The sequence below is a fragment of the Apteryx rowi genome, unplaced genomic scaffold (genome assembly GCF_003343035.1).
Source record: "Apteryx rowi isolate R43461 unplaced genomic scaffold, aptRow1 scaffold_952, whole genome shotgun sequence".
Lineage (NCBI taxonomy): Eukaryota > Metazoa > Chordata > Aves > Apterygiformes > Apterygidae > Apteryx > Apteryx rowi.
This window is the reverse complement of record NW_020451263.1, coordinates 150,212-162,371: the sequence shown is the minus strand read 5'-3', so window position 1 is coordinate 162,371 and position 12,160 is coordinate 150,212. Positions and strand designations below refer to the sequence as shown.

The window sequence follows — 12,160 nt, the reverse complement described above, 5'->3', positions numbered from 1 at the left end:
GCTCCAACCCCCGTGTTTGTTGAGCTCCAGAAACCCGCACGTACCCTGTCCCTCCCGCCTCAACCATACTGCGGTTTAGCCAAGCTCTCGGTGCTCCGTCTCCATCCCTTCCCAATGCCCTGCGCCCACCTCAGCGCTCGCCTCCAGAAGATCGAAACAGAGCCTCAGACCTGAAACCATCAGGGAGGAACAGTGACAGGCACATAGGRGCATCTTCCGTGGCCCATCCCGAAGGCTTCTTCCCTTCCTTTTCCCCACTTTCTACGCCGTTAGACAGACCTATTTTTGATGAAGTCCTCACTAGAAAGTGACCTGAATCAGGCATAACTGAAAAGGCCGCTGCAACTAATACTGTCAACGCTGGCTCTTCTCTTCCCAGCTCAAGCTCAGGACGGTATGCTCTGGCTACACACTCTTCCATAGACCTGTAAGAYCACTGCCACCACAGAGCAGCTTTTCAGAACGTCAGGAATTGCTATCCAGGCCTCCCATTCCCTTATGCAATAGCTAGAGATAAGAAGCTGTGTTTGGAAAACGCATTTTTGAGAGATGCAGGACCATGTGTGAATCTGGGTCAATTTAACACGGGAACTGTAGTCAAGACTGATTCGCAAACCTGTTCTAGAGAGGGAAACAGCCCTCATTTAATCCGAGAGCTCAGCAGTTAAGAGAGTCACAAGCGTAARGTGACCCAGGTTCAATCCCTCCCTCTGTCTGAGATTATCTGAGCTCACGAGCGTAGGCTCATCCACTGTCCCTCACCAGAATGCTCCTTCCCTCCAACAGGAGTCAATGCACAGTGACACAAATAGTCACCGGTAAAGAGGGAAAGAGTATCCGCCTTGGGAATGAGAACACACACACAGGAGATGAGACACAGGGGTTTCAGTCTTTGCTCCAGTAAATGTTCAAAAGTTTTTTTAAAGGTAGGCGGTATCACCAGTGGAGACTGCTCTTCCCCACATAGAATGGCAAGAGACAAAAGTTCAAAACCTTGCATGAAGAGGAGGTGTCTTCAAGTCTTTTTATGTCCTGAGCCAGTGCTTTAACTAAAGGGAGATTGGGGAAAAGCACTTCATTTTCCTCTCTCACTTTTGTGACTCTAGCCCTCTGCATCCTTTCGTTGCTTGAATTCGGTGTGTTGAACAGAACAGYGTATATATTACTAAAGGATATTTTTTCTGGCTTTCACGTTGGCCAAGAAAAAAAATATATTTAAGCTTGTCTATGATTAAACAACAACACCCACGCCCCACTCCACCTCCTTTTTCTCTATATTGCTACCACAGTGGGAAAAATGTCCAAACAAATATCCATGCAGCACTGATAACATTTCTGACGGTGCAGGAATTAATAGGCTCTGAACAACCACAGCAKTGGGGGTCTGGCACTAATGGACACTCCTGGCCCTTAAAGACTATTAATTTCTCTTTGATCATTTAAAAGCCAGCTTAGTTACCCTAATTCCTCCTAATATATTTCAGCTACTTTTCCATATCTACCACATCTTGTAGCACTCCTCAGCACAGCAGATATGTATGTAACTCATACGGAATACTTACACTGGATGGACATGGGAGACACGATCTCTTCATCCAAATCATCCACATCATCAGTCATGATGAAGTGCGAAGGGTTAGGCCGAGGGGTGCCCATCCAGCTCGGATCAATATTAAGGGCTGATGCCAGCGTGTGGATCCCGGGGTTGTTGACGATCTGGAACCCGCAGAGCAGCTCGATTTGCTGCCAGCGATGCAGGCGTTCCCGGAGCGCAGCYGTCACTTCACTCAAAGCTTGTCTGAAAGCAAGGTTCAAACAARGGAAAAATGTAGGGAATGAAAGGAAAACACAATAAATTGTCTGAAATGGGGAGTCTAGTGCTTCAGCTTTGTGTCCTGATACTTGAGGCATCTTTCATTCCACAGACAGGAATACAGCAATGACCTCTAAAACAGTAACAACCGAAACCTCAGGGGATAMCCGCTTGGAATACTGTAGCCTCCTGACACCTCAGGAAAGGCCTTTTTGACAGGACTTTTAATTGCTCTGCATAATTATGATTTCAGTTTTACACATATAAAATTAAAAGAGTTTTGGTTAAAAGGAGCAAGTTCAATCCCAGCAAAATAAAGTCATAGAATCATAAGAAGGAAGACAGAAACRAGGGAAGATATAAAGTAGATACTTACTTTGCAGTCAAGATTTTATGATCAACATCATCTAGAGATGAGCTGTGAGCAACATGAAATGTTCCAAACAGGGTGTTTCGCTTCTTTTTAATTTTTTCAGCCTGGAACATTAACAGAAGAAGGTCACAGGAAGAACAAGACCTTATGTTTCCTCCAGGACAAGAACATCCTGAATGGGCTAAGACAGAAATAGTCCCGCAGCTGTTTTCACACATGTAAATAGTACGAATTGTCATTTTACTGAAGGATGCGATTCCTCCTGACGTGGTGGATGAGGAATTCACCAACAGCAGAGTAAGCAGGTTGCGGGTTTCCTTGGTYCTTCCCCTGATTTCCAAAAAGTCTCAGGGAACTGAACCAGCTACTTCATATGGTTAATGGTTGTCTTATAGAGCCTTGTTTTGTCTTTCTCATGAGCAAATTATCAAAGGAATACTGTTAATGCCCTACGGGTCTTTTTACCTTCCCTTTATGGTACTACATATATTCAAATCTAAAGTCTCCACAAACAGATCTTTGGTTCACAAGATATAGTGGATTAACTTGAGACTTACAAGAGGCAAACCAAGGCCATGAACACGGTACCTGACACAACAAAAGGTAAACCGCGGAAATGATAAAATGTTCATAACAAAAACATATAAAGACAGACAAATTTTTATGTGCTGTCAGCTTCGACTGCTGTAAACGTCCGTGGAGACGAATACATGTTACAACAGCTTCCCTGCAGCTTGTTATTTTGCGGTTGGCAATGGACATTTTCAACAACTGGGAACGTAGAAATGATTCATAACTACAAATCACATGCACGTATTAGAAATGTTGTTGCCTGTGCAAGTAAAACACCTAGCAAAAGGATTATTCATAATAGGTGCAAACCCCACGATGCTTCTAGTACCGACAATAACCAATACTCTTCATCCTCACAGGACTTGACCCTATGAAAGACAGACAGCTGACGGGCATGCCCACAGTCAATCCCTGCAGTTCAGTGAGAGGTAATTGCTCATTATCACTTTCAATCACCTACTTGCACCTTGATAAAAGTTTGTGCTGCACTTAAAGAATGCAAATTTAAGGCATTAGATACGATGAAGCAGAGAGCCACAATCGCATACTATCATCAGGATATTACATCATGACTTTCACCTAGGAAAGTTAGGTAACTATGGGACTTTGGACCAATTTTTTCAGCACTGCTGTGAGATCAGGCTTCCTACATTTTATCACAGTACAGAATGAAAGAACCACCTAGAGGTGGCTCACAGAAAAAAGAGGGAAAGCAAGAAGAGAACGTGCARAGAAACAAACTCCCCACTGTTGCAATGCGAAGGATCTAGGAAAAAGAGACTGAAATTCTCACCCCTTCCTTGGCCACTAGAAGCTGCTTCTCCGCGTTCTGTTTCTTGATGTTATAGTACTGAACTTCCACTTCGTGGGTCAGCTGGAGCCACTTCTGCAAGGCCTCTGGCGCAGCCCAGCTACAGTGAGACTCTAGCTCCTTCTCRGCATTCTTCAGCGCCATTCGGACCTAGGAGAAAACCAGCCAGCGGCAGCGTTACAGGCAGCAGTGGAGGAGAGACCTTTCATCCTGGTCAGCACTCTTCAAGGTGATGCCACATGGCAACGGCTGGTGGCAAACCCAGCACTTTCAACGCACCAGAAAAAGAAAGCAAGACTCCGTAAGACTTGATCTTATTCCTGACAGAAGCAAAGGTCAATACGCAGCGCAGCACCCTGGTGCTGTGAGCAAGTGGAAAAGAGAGCTACAACACGTGCTSTCTTCACGGCAGCTATCCAACATAGCAAAAGCTGCTGCTTGAAGGACTAGAACAACGTACAGCACTTCCCTTTCATCTTAAAGCCGGGTTCCTTTCTGAAGTTTCTTTCCAAAATTTCCAGTAATTGCAACGCTCTTTTGCCTTACCATTTCATCTTGGAGGGAGGTTAAGCAGAGTGTTTACTCATCGTTGATCTGCTCTATCTCTTCATGTCTGTTAAGACAGAAGGCCACATTCTCCTCTGCCTCACAATGGCACAAATCATATGTAAATCCATTAGAGCTGGCAGGATGACATGGGAGTTAGCCAAAGGAGAATTAGACGTTAGGTAAGTATATTCAGAGTGCTTATCTTCAGCCTCTAGAAATCTCTACAAACTTTGCTGCCTGCCTTCCGACCTGCAAAATCTACAAATTCTACAAATTCAGCTCCTCCTAAAGCAAAATCACTGACAACGCTGYGCAGGCAATTGCCTTTTTTCAGCGCAGTTACCGAGCAAACAGAGGGAGCTTGTCAAAAGACAACTTTCACACTGGAGCAAGATGATAAAAATGTTTAGACACAAAACATGTGCTGCTTGGTCAGGAAAAGAAATAACGCGTTCTGGAATCAGCAGTGACTGCAGCTTTCTGGAGGGCTCTCCTTCCACCCCAGCTCAGTCTCCTCCACATGCTCATCTTGCTGCAGAGTCAGTACAAAATTAGAAGAAAGTGGGTGACAAGCAAGCTGAAGATACCAAAAACTTACACAAAACTATTCAGTGCCAGAAATCATTAAGGATTAACACTTCTCTTTTATTACACATTATGTGGAGGGGCTTTAAATATATTAAACCTGACACAAGCCCTGTAAGAAGTTAACTTGTTTCACATCAGAGGAACCAAAGGTTGATGACCGCAACTCAGACTAGTGTAATCCCGGAACAGAACACAAGTGATGCAGCTCCTGTTGTTTGACTGTCCTTCAATCACAGTATCTCAAAGCTCAGAAGGGATATACGTGGTTTTACACTGTACAACAGACTTTTTTTCTGCTAAAAACAAACAYGCCAACCCTTAGCACCTTCAAATGCTTTCACTGCCGCGGCAAGCCTTAGCCCACAAATGTAGGTCCTTTCTTAAAAGCCCACGGAGTTGGGAGGACAGATCCAGTCACGTCACAGCTAGCTAGGCGGGCAGAGCCATACGCCTGTAACTGGGATAATGTTYGGAAAGCTTTGCAAATGTCCCCTTTTTTTCTTTCTGTTCTTTATGGCCTTGATCTAAATCAACACATAGTGAATGGAAGTTTTGCTAGTGATTTGATTAGATGCTAAACCAGGCCTTTCCTAACGTTCAAAGCATGTTTGCCACAACTATGTTTATCCCTGCCTTTTGCTAAAAAGGTGCTAGGGCCTTTTCATTTTCCAGATCGCACAGCCTCAACCTTAACTGAGAATACGCGCTTTTTAAAAGGCCACTCAAACTTGGATCTTTTTCCTTAGTGTGTTATTTAACTCAGGCCCATTTAAATCAAATCTGGCTTGGGCGTAGCTTCTAGCACGTCAAAAGCACCAGGTTGCACCCAGATACTTTGAAATTTYGTATTTTATCTTGGAGTACATTTGCATAATCCATCTTGGAGGTAGCCAGGAAGAACCACACAAAAGAGGTCAACTACTTATATCAGTGATGTGTGCGATCAGTTTTGTAAATAACATTGCCTAAATCATTCACAAAGTTACAAATCCAGAATCGCTGTTCTCAGGAAGGCCTGAATTTTCCCTCTGACATCAGCTGCACCAACCTCTTCTCTTACTACACGCAGAACTCTAATTGTGACTGACAAGTGTCTGGGATTTAGGAATAGTTAGGATGAGCAAACATGAAATCTGCCASTAAGTATTTAGGGTAGAGGTGYGTTCAAAACATATATGGGAACAATGTGTTTATGGAATTATGGAAAGGGAAGCAGTGCAGAACAACAGCCAAGGTACAAGTGGTTGAAATGAGCCATCATACAGCAGYGTTCAAAACAAACACTGCCATTTCTGCAGAGGGGAAACAACATGGATAGAAGTTATACAGGAAGTCTGTATTTTCCTACAAAGATTTCTAAGATCCCATTTAGACCACTAAGAGTAACAAGTGCTCAGAATCTGAAGCGCAGGTTGGGGTCATGGTCTGGGTGGAGTATGACCTGACAAGAAGAGAGGACCAGTACAAACAGTCTAGTACAAAAGAGTCCAGTCTCAGTAATGTATTATTTTTTAATCTCATAAGCTGGACTCCAGTAGGAGATTTCAAACCCTCCAGTATCTTTTTTAGCCATAACTCTCAACAGATGCAAGAGAAGCTCTTTGTTTTATTATTTGCTGGGACCCCAGAATATCTTAGAGTCTGATGAGTTTTACGGTCAGTGGGAGTGACTGGTTAATTACATCTGTGGTCTAACGTTCATTGGAATGGTGACTGTGTTATAATCACACGGTGTGGGTCAGGTGGATAAAACCAATACTCACCCTTTCAAYGCATCCCTCACGAAGGCCTCTAAGAAACAACAGAGTGGTTAAGTCATCTCTGGCTTTTCAGATACAACAAATGTAAAGTGGAGGAGAAAAGTGAAATGGATGAGACTCTACCTTCTCTGAAAACCAGCAGCAGGTCAGGGGCAAGGACTCAGAGTTACAAGAGAAAAGCTATATATCCTTATTTAACGACCCACAATACAAAATGATTGAATTTCTTTTTATGTGAATACAGATGCTCAAATGAATGTTCTGAAATGGAACTCAATGAGTTTATGGACAAGTCTGTAGGACAAGTTAGGACGAATGATCTTGGATCAAGAAAGCAAAGGTTGCAAAAGGAGTCTGTGGATGTCTGCATTGTTGGTATTCCACGCAGGAAGGAAAGAGGAAAGGAAATTTGCTGTTTGTTGACTATCTGTATATTCTAGGCTATATTGCCCCATAGTTCACCGGCTACCTGAGGGCCAGGACAGATGTTTCTCCCCTTGTCAATGGAAACCCTAGAGTCTCGTTTCATTTGCTTCCCTATCCTCCATGGTGGCATAAAAGATTGGACAGAGGCAGGTGGAAGGATACGCTGATGGCCTAAGAACGTCCAAGGTACTTGCTTGGCTCAGGCAATTCTGGCTTGCACAATGTCAGTATAAACTGATSTATAAATTAAAGTCAGATAAGAATTTTCCCTCAGGCAAAATAGGAAGGAGCAATTGGAATTGTTTTTGGGCTTCCTTTGTAGGTTTGGGCAAAAAACAGTTTTGAGGTAAAATTCCTAGATGCTTTTATTTTTGTCCTCTGCTACTGCAGACAGGCACCATTAGCAATATCCTTGATTTCCATTATTTCTCTAACAGTACATTATAGCTTTTGTGCCTTTTATTATAGGTCTCAGGGTTTTTAGGTGTAAGATTGGAAAWTCTTTTCTGGCCTCTGCTAAGTTATTTTATGATACCACACAAATGTTCTGTATATCCTTCTGGACCAAACACAGGTTTCATTGTTGCCAGCAACAACATTATACAGACATTTATATATATTCTTTCCAAGTCTACATTTCAATGTGTAACTTGGGGACTTAGGGCTAATGTTTTGGGGATTTGCATATGAACTCTGACCTTGCTATACAGATTCTAATCTGCTGCTTGATTTCCTTGGAAATAACAGGAGTTGGGCTGCACTCACAGTTGAGCTTGTACACCTCTGAYCCACAATAAAACATGGTAAGAACAACCAAACTTATTCTAAATCACTCCTATAACTCTGAATAGATACAAGAGGAAAAAAAAAGGAAAGAGGGAGCTTAGGGTTTGGACTCGGGGTTGAAAGTCACCAGAAGGGTGCAGTTACAGGTCAAGTTCAATACCTCTCCTTCTGCAGGGTAAGCTGAGGCGATGCGARGTGGCAGCACCTTCACTCTTGAGACAGCACCTGTACAGTCCCGCTAACCACGCACGAGCACCACTGCTACATACACATCATGGGGGAAGTGTGATGTGAAGTAGCGGAAGAAATACCTGGTCCTTYTTCTCCACAAAGGGGAGTGGAAAAGCAAAGGTGAAAGAGCATTATAAACAGAACACCACTGGATTTCCCGAAGGGTGAAGCCGAGTGAGCTGCTGCCTACTGTTCTTACTGGCCCATCTTGTATGTAAGTGCATCCACGGTTGCCTGAACCCTCACCTGCTCCAGTTCTTGCTCAGCGTATTTTTGTCTGCTCAGCTCGTTCTCTGTGCCCTCCCGCAGTTCTCGGAGCCGGTGCGCCTCCTGCTTGGCAATACTGATCTCATCTTGAAGTTTCTTCTCCAGGTGTACCTTTTCCACTTCCACAGAGCGATGTTCTTCTTGAGCCTTCTGCAGTCTGCAACACACAGAGACAGAGCCCAATGTTGGGCTTGTGGGACCATGCTGGACACGCCTAAAGGAGCTACAAGGTCCACAGCGCAACTGTCGACCAGCCACAATCTAGACAATCTTTGCTTTTATTTACTGCTTTTATTTACTATATTTTGATGTCAACAAAGCTGTCAACAGAGAGGCATATTTGAAAAGTCAAGGAGAAAGTTCACCATGCTCCAGATACTCAGCCTTATTTAATTTTTTTAAATACTCAATACTTATTTTCTTAATTATCCAAAGTACACAAACCAAGGTTTCCTCAAATAAGCTCCAAACTCATTTGAATTTTCAATACTTTTACAGAAATGAAGACCTTTGCCTTTAAAAAAAAAAAGAGAAAGATATGCCTGAGCAGATATGAATATACAGATAGGATGTCTCTGTGCTCCATTTCTAAGACTGTTCAAATTTAGACATGTCATAATCCTGCCCAGAAGTCATTATTTTTCTTCATGACAGGATTAAATCATTAGGAATTATGTATAGCAGCAAAAAGTAGCAACAGATTACTGGTAGCCGTTTAGGAAAGTTCAACCATTCGACCCGGAACGGACATAACTCTGCAGTCACAACGTGTTGTTGCAAAGTTTCTACTATACTTTCATTTTGTGGGAGGAAAAAAAAAAAATCAGGCCTATTTGCTGCCTCTTTTGCACACAGCACTTTGATGGGTCAATCTTCGAGGAAAAGAAAAATCTGAACCCTACGTCAGCCAGAGATGTACTAGTATAAACACAGTCCTAGCACAATTTCACTGAACTCGGACAAGCATCAGGGATGAACCCAGCCCGCCGAAGACTGAGCTGTCTAAAGGAAAGGGACACTAAATTCTCTAGTTCTTGCCACCCAAACAACCTCTAAATGTTAGTCATGCCTCTTCTGAACACATTTCAAAAACCCATTTTTTTCTAGTGGCAGAAATTGCCAAATTTAAGAAGAAAAAAAGATTTGGCATACACTTATTGTACCGCTTAAGCAGTTTCTTCTATAGAATGATGGGATTTCAGGATAAAGTACTAATCTACACTGAAATTATGAACAAACTTTGCGAGGTTGGCAAGGCCTAAGCTTAACCAGTAAAATTAGTAGTGGCTTACAGCATAGAGATTTTCAGCGAATGAGTAGAATTATCCATAAAATGGAAGGAAAAAAAAAATAGAACCACAAATGAAATCATTTTAGCCAGAAATGACTACTTCAAAATCATAAAATCTCCCCCCATTCAAGAACTTCAACATCCAAACCAGAGAGCAAAATAATGGAGAGATGCACAGGAATGATAGATCAGAGAGAGGACAGCAAGACTTGGCTCTAGGTTTCCTGTACCTGTCTTGCAAATAAGGAAGAACACAYCTAAGAAGAGAAGACAAAGAAACCATCGCCAGTTCAAGTAAGGATGACTTTGGAGAGAGGGATCTTGTGACACTTCAGAACCTGAAATCTTGCRTGGAATGAAATGGAAAAGAGCAACTGCATGTAAAAACCTACTTCTATGYACTTCTGCTTTGAAAGGTGTTTGCTTCACGGCTCTAGTTCATTCCAGATCAGATGGACACAAATAAATTGGAAAAAACCTCAGTTATCGATCACTACAAAATACGGCTCCATATAGTTCATATACAGGTGCTCATTTCCAAGGCCATGTATCAAATGAAAGCTCTTGCTTTGTTCTTTTATCATACAGGGGATTTAACAAAGCCTACAGGTCGAATATCCGTTCTGAATCTCCGCAGTGRCAAACTACTGTCTTTTGGGTCAAGAGTGAAGCTGCTCAGTGCYCTAGCAGTGAACAGAACTGCTAAGTACCCTTGTTATTCAGATAATTTTTGGCATACAGATGGCAATTTAAAACAAATCTGGATGGGCTGGACTCGCGTCAGCCATGATGTTGGCTCTGTTCTTGGAAAAGAGTTTATTTTCAATTTACAGCTCTGTTGAGAAACTCAAATGTTTTCGTTCCCAATTTAAAAAGAACCWTGCCAAGACATTCCAAGTTTTTAGATAAACCCACGCTCTCTGCCCTGTGCATCATTGCTACAGCTCTTCCATACTAGGGCTGCAAAGAATCCCAAAGCACCAAAATACCTCTGTTTAAAGGGGAAATTCCCCTATATTATGATGCATGCGTTACCAGAAGAGAGAAGGAATTTTATCCTTAAGGTTATTTTCAAGGGCACCATAATATTGTATTTCCCCTTACTACCATTTTTTCCCCGATAGCACAGCCCATATTTTCATAGGTTGGTTCGAGACAAAAGCACATTTTATCTGTGTATTCTCATTCACACCCAGGTGCTTTCGGTATGCTGGTTTTTCCTGCTGTGAGCTCCACTGAGCATGACAAAGTGCCCTCAGAGCTGCACTTGTATTAAGGGCAAGGAATCAAGGTCCATCCGGAGGCTTCACAATTCAGGAACGGATCGTCAACACGCTTTATCAGTAGGACGCACAAAGASATCAACTTTTTTTTTATTTTGATGGGTCATTTAATTGACTGCAAAGAGTCACTACTGAAGAATGTTCTCAAAAAGTATTTTGAAGCTGAACTAGAAATGGATTTCTAAATCAATCTTTCTTTCTCAGATCTTCAAGACCTCATCAAAGCTGTTAGCATTGCTAGCAGTTGGTAGGCAACTGGGAAAGGCATYAAATGCTTTCTTCTGGAGAGCTGTTCGGCACTGAATTTTAATGAGATATAAAAGGAGGTTACCTCATGTTCTAGAAAGAAGCTTCCAGAAAAGAAGTTTCAGAGCTGAACTAGAGAATGACTTCTACACAAGTCCGTAAGAAGGCTTTTATCCATAGTTTCTGCTATTCCCACAGCTGCTGAGCAGTACAGCTGAACCTTACAGGGAGGCAAGGATGAAGAAGTGAAGGCGTATTTCCCCTGTTTAGAGAAGAATTAGACCAACCTTGGGCCAAGAGGCCCTACAGGGAGCCAGGAATTCACCTGCCACTTCTGGAAGCCCCGTTCAGTGTCCTCTGCAGAGGACAATCCTCCCAGTCTGCACTCTGCAGAAACAGCCTAAGTTGCTCTGTCTTAAGACTCAAGCTACGCCTAGTCTACGTGGTTTTGTGTTTCTTCTTATCTGGCTTTACAGCATTAGCTAACTTCCCAGGCACATCCACTTGTTTATGTTGTTCTGTCCTCAGCAACAGATCCCAAGGTCATTTCCTACGCTGCGGAATCACAGCAACAGGCTTGGGGCCTCTGGAATAAACTGTTCTTGAACTGAACTCAGCAGTTCCTTCAAATTCTGGACTCAATTCCGGTGTTCCAGAATAACGACTTCAGGAGACAGAGGTTCGAGAAGGAATTCTTGTGTCTTTCTGGCTGTAGAAAAATCTTTTTCTTTGGGCTATTTCCAACATGTAATGTAATACTACGCAAAGCTTTGTGAAGTGACCTGCTTATTAGAGCTTGCTCCTTGGTAGGCTTATGGGAAAGGTAGTTTTTTCCTAACTTTACGTCAAAAAGAAAGCAGGTCATATATCTGTATCACGAATATGGGAACATGCTGAGCTTGGCACCATCAACTTGGTACACTCTTACCTACTTCTTTCCACATAGACACTAACTGATGTGATCACACTCAAAGAGCTTCTAGGCAGAAAAAGGCTTTCAAACAACGCTCATGAGTTGGACAACTCTTTGAAGGCTGTTACAGGCAAACAGGTAAGAAAGCAGGCTGCAGCCTCGTGTGTATGCGGTACAGCTTCCAAAGACTGAGCTGTTTGCAAAAATCTTCACCGCAGATTTACATTCTTAAGATCTTGGCATCTGTACA

At 42.7% G+C, this 12,160-nt stretch overlaps 1 protein-coding gene across 5 annotated transcripts in view; it reads right to left on the bottom strand.

Moving 5' to 3' along the window:
• Positions 1–12,160, bottom strand: part of STIM1 (stromal interaction molecule 1) — a 110,660-nt gene that overhangs the window by 17,833 nt on the left and 80,667 nt on the right. For all 5 annotated transcript variants that reach the window (XM_026092271.1, XM_026092275.1, XM_026092273.1 and 2 more), the window contains 4 exons: positions 8,157–8,334; positions 3,553–3,720; positions 2,190–2,290; positions 1,563–1,798 (listed from right to left, as the gene is read on the bottom strand). In XM_026092271.1, coding sequence (XP_025948056.1) covers positions 1,563–1,798; positions 2,190–2,290; positions 3,553–3,720; positions 8,157–8,334 — 683 coding nt within the window. The remainder of the gene's footprint in view (positions 1–1,562; positions 1,799–2,189; positions 2,291–3,552; positions 3,721–8,156; positions 8,335–12,160) is intronic.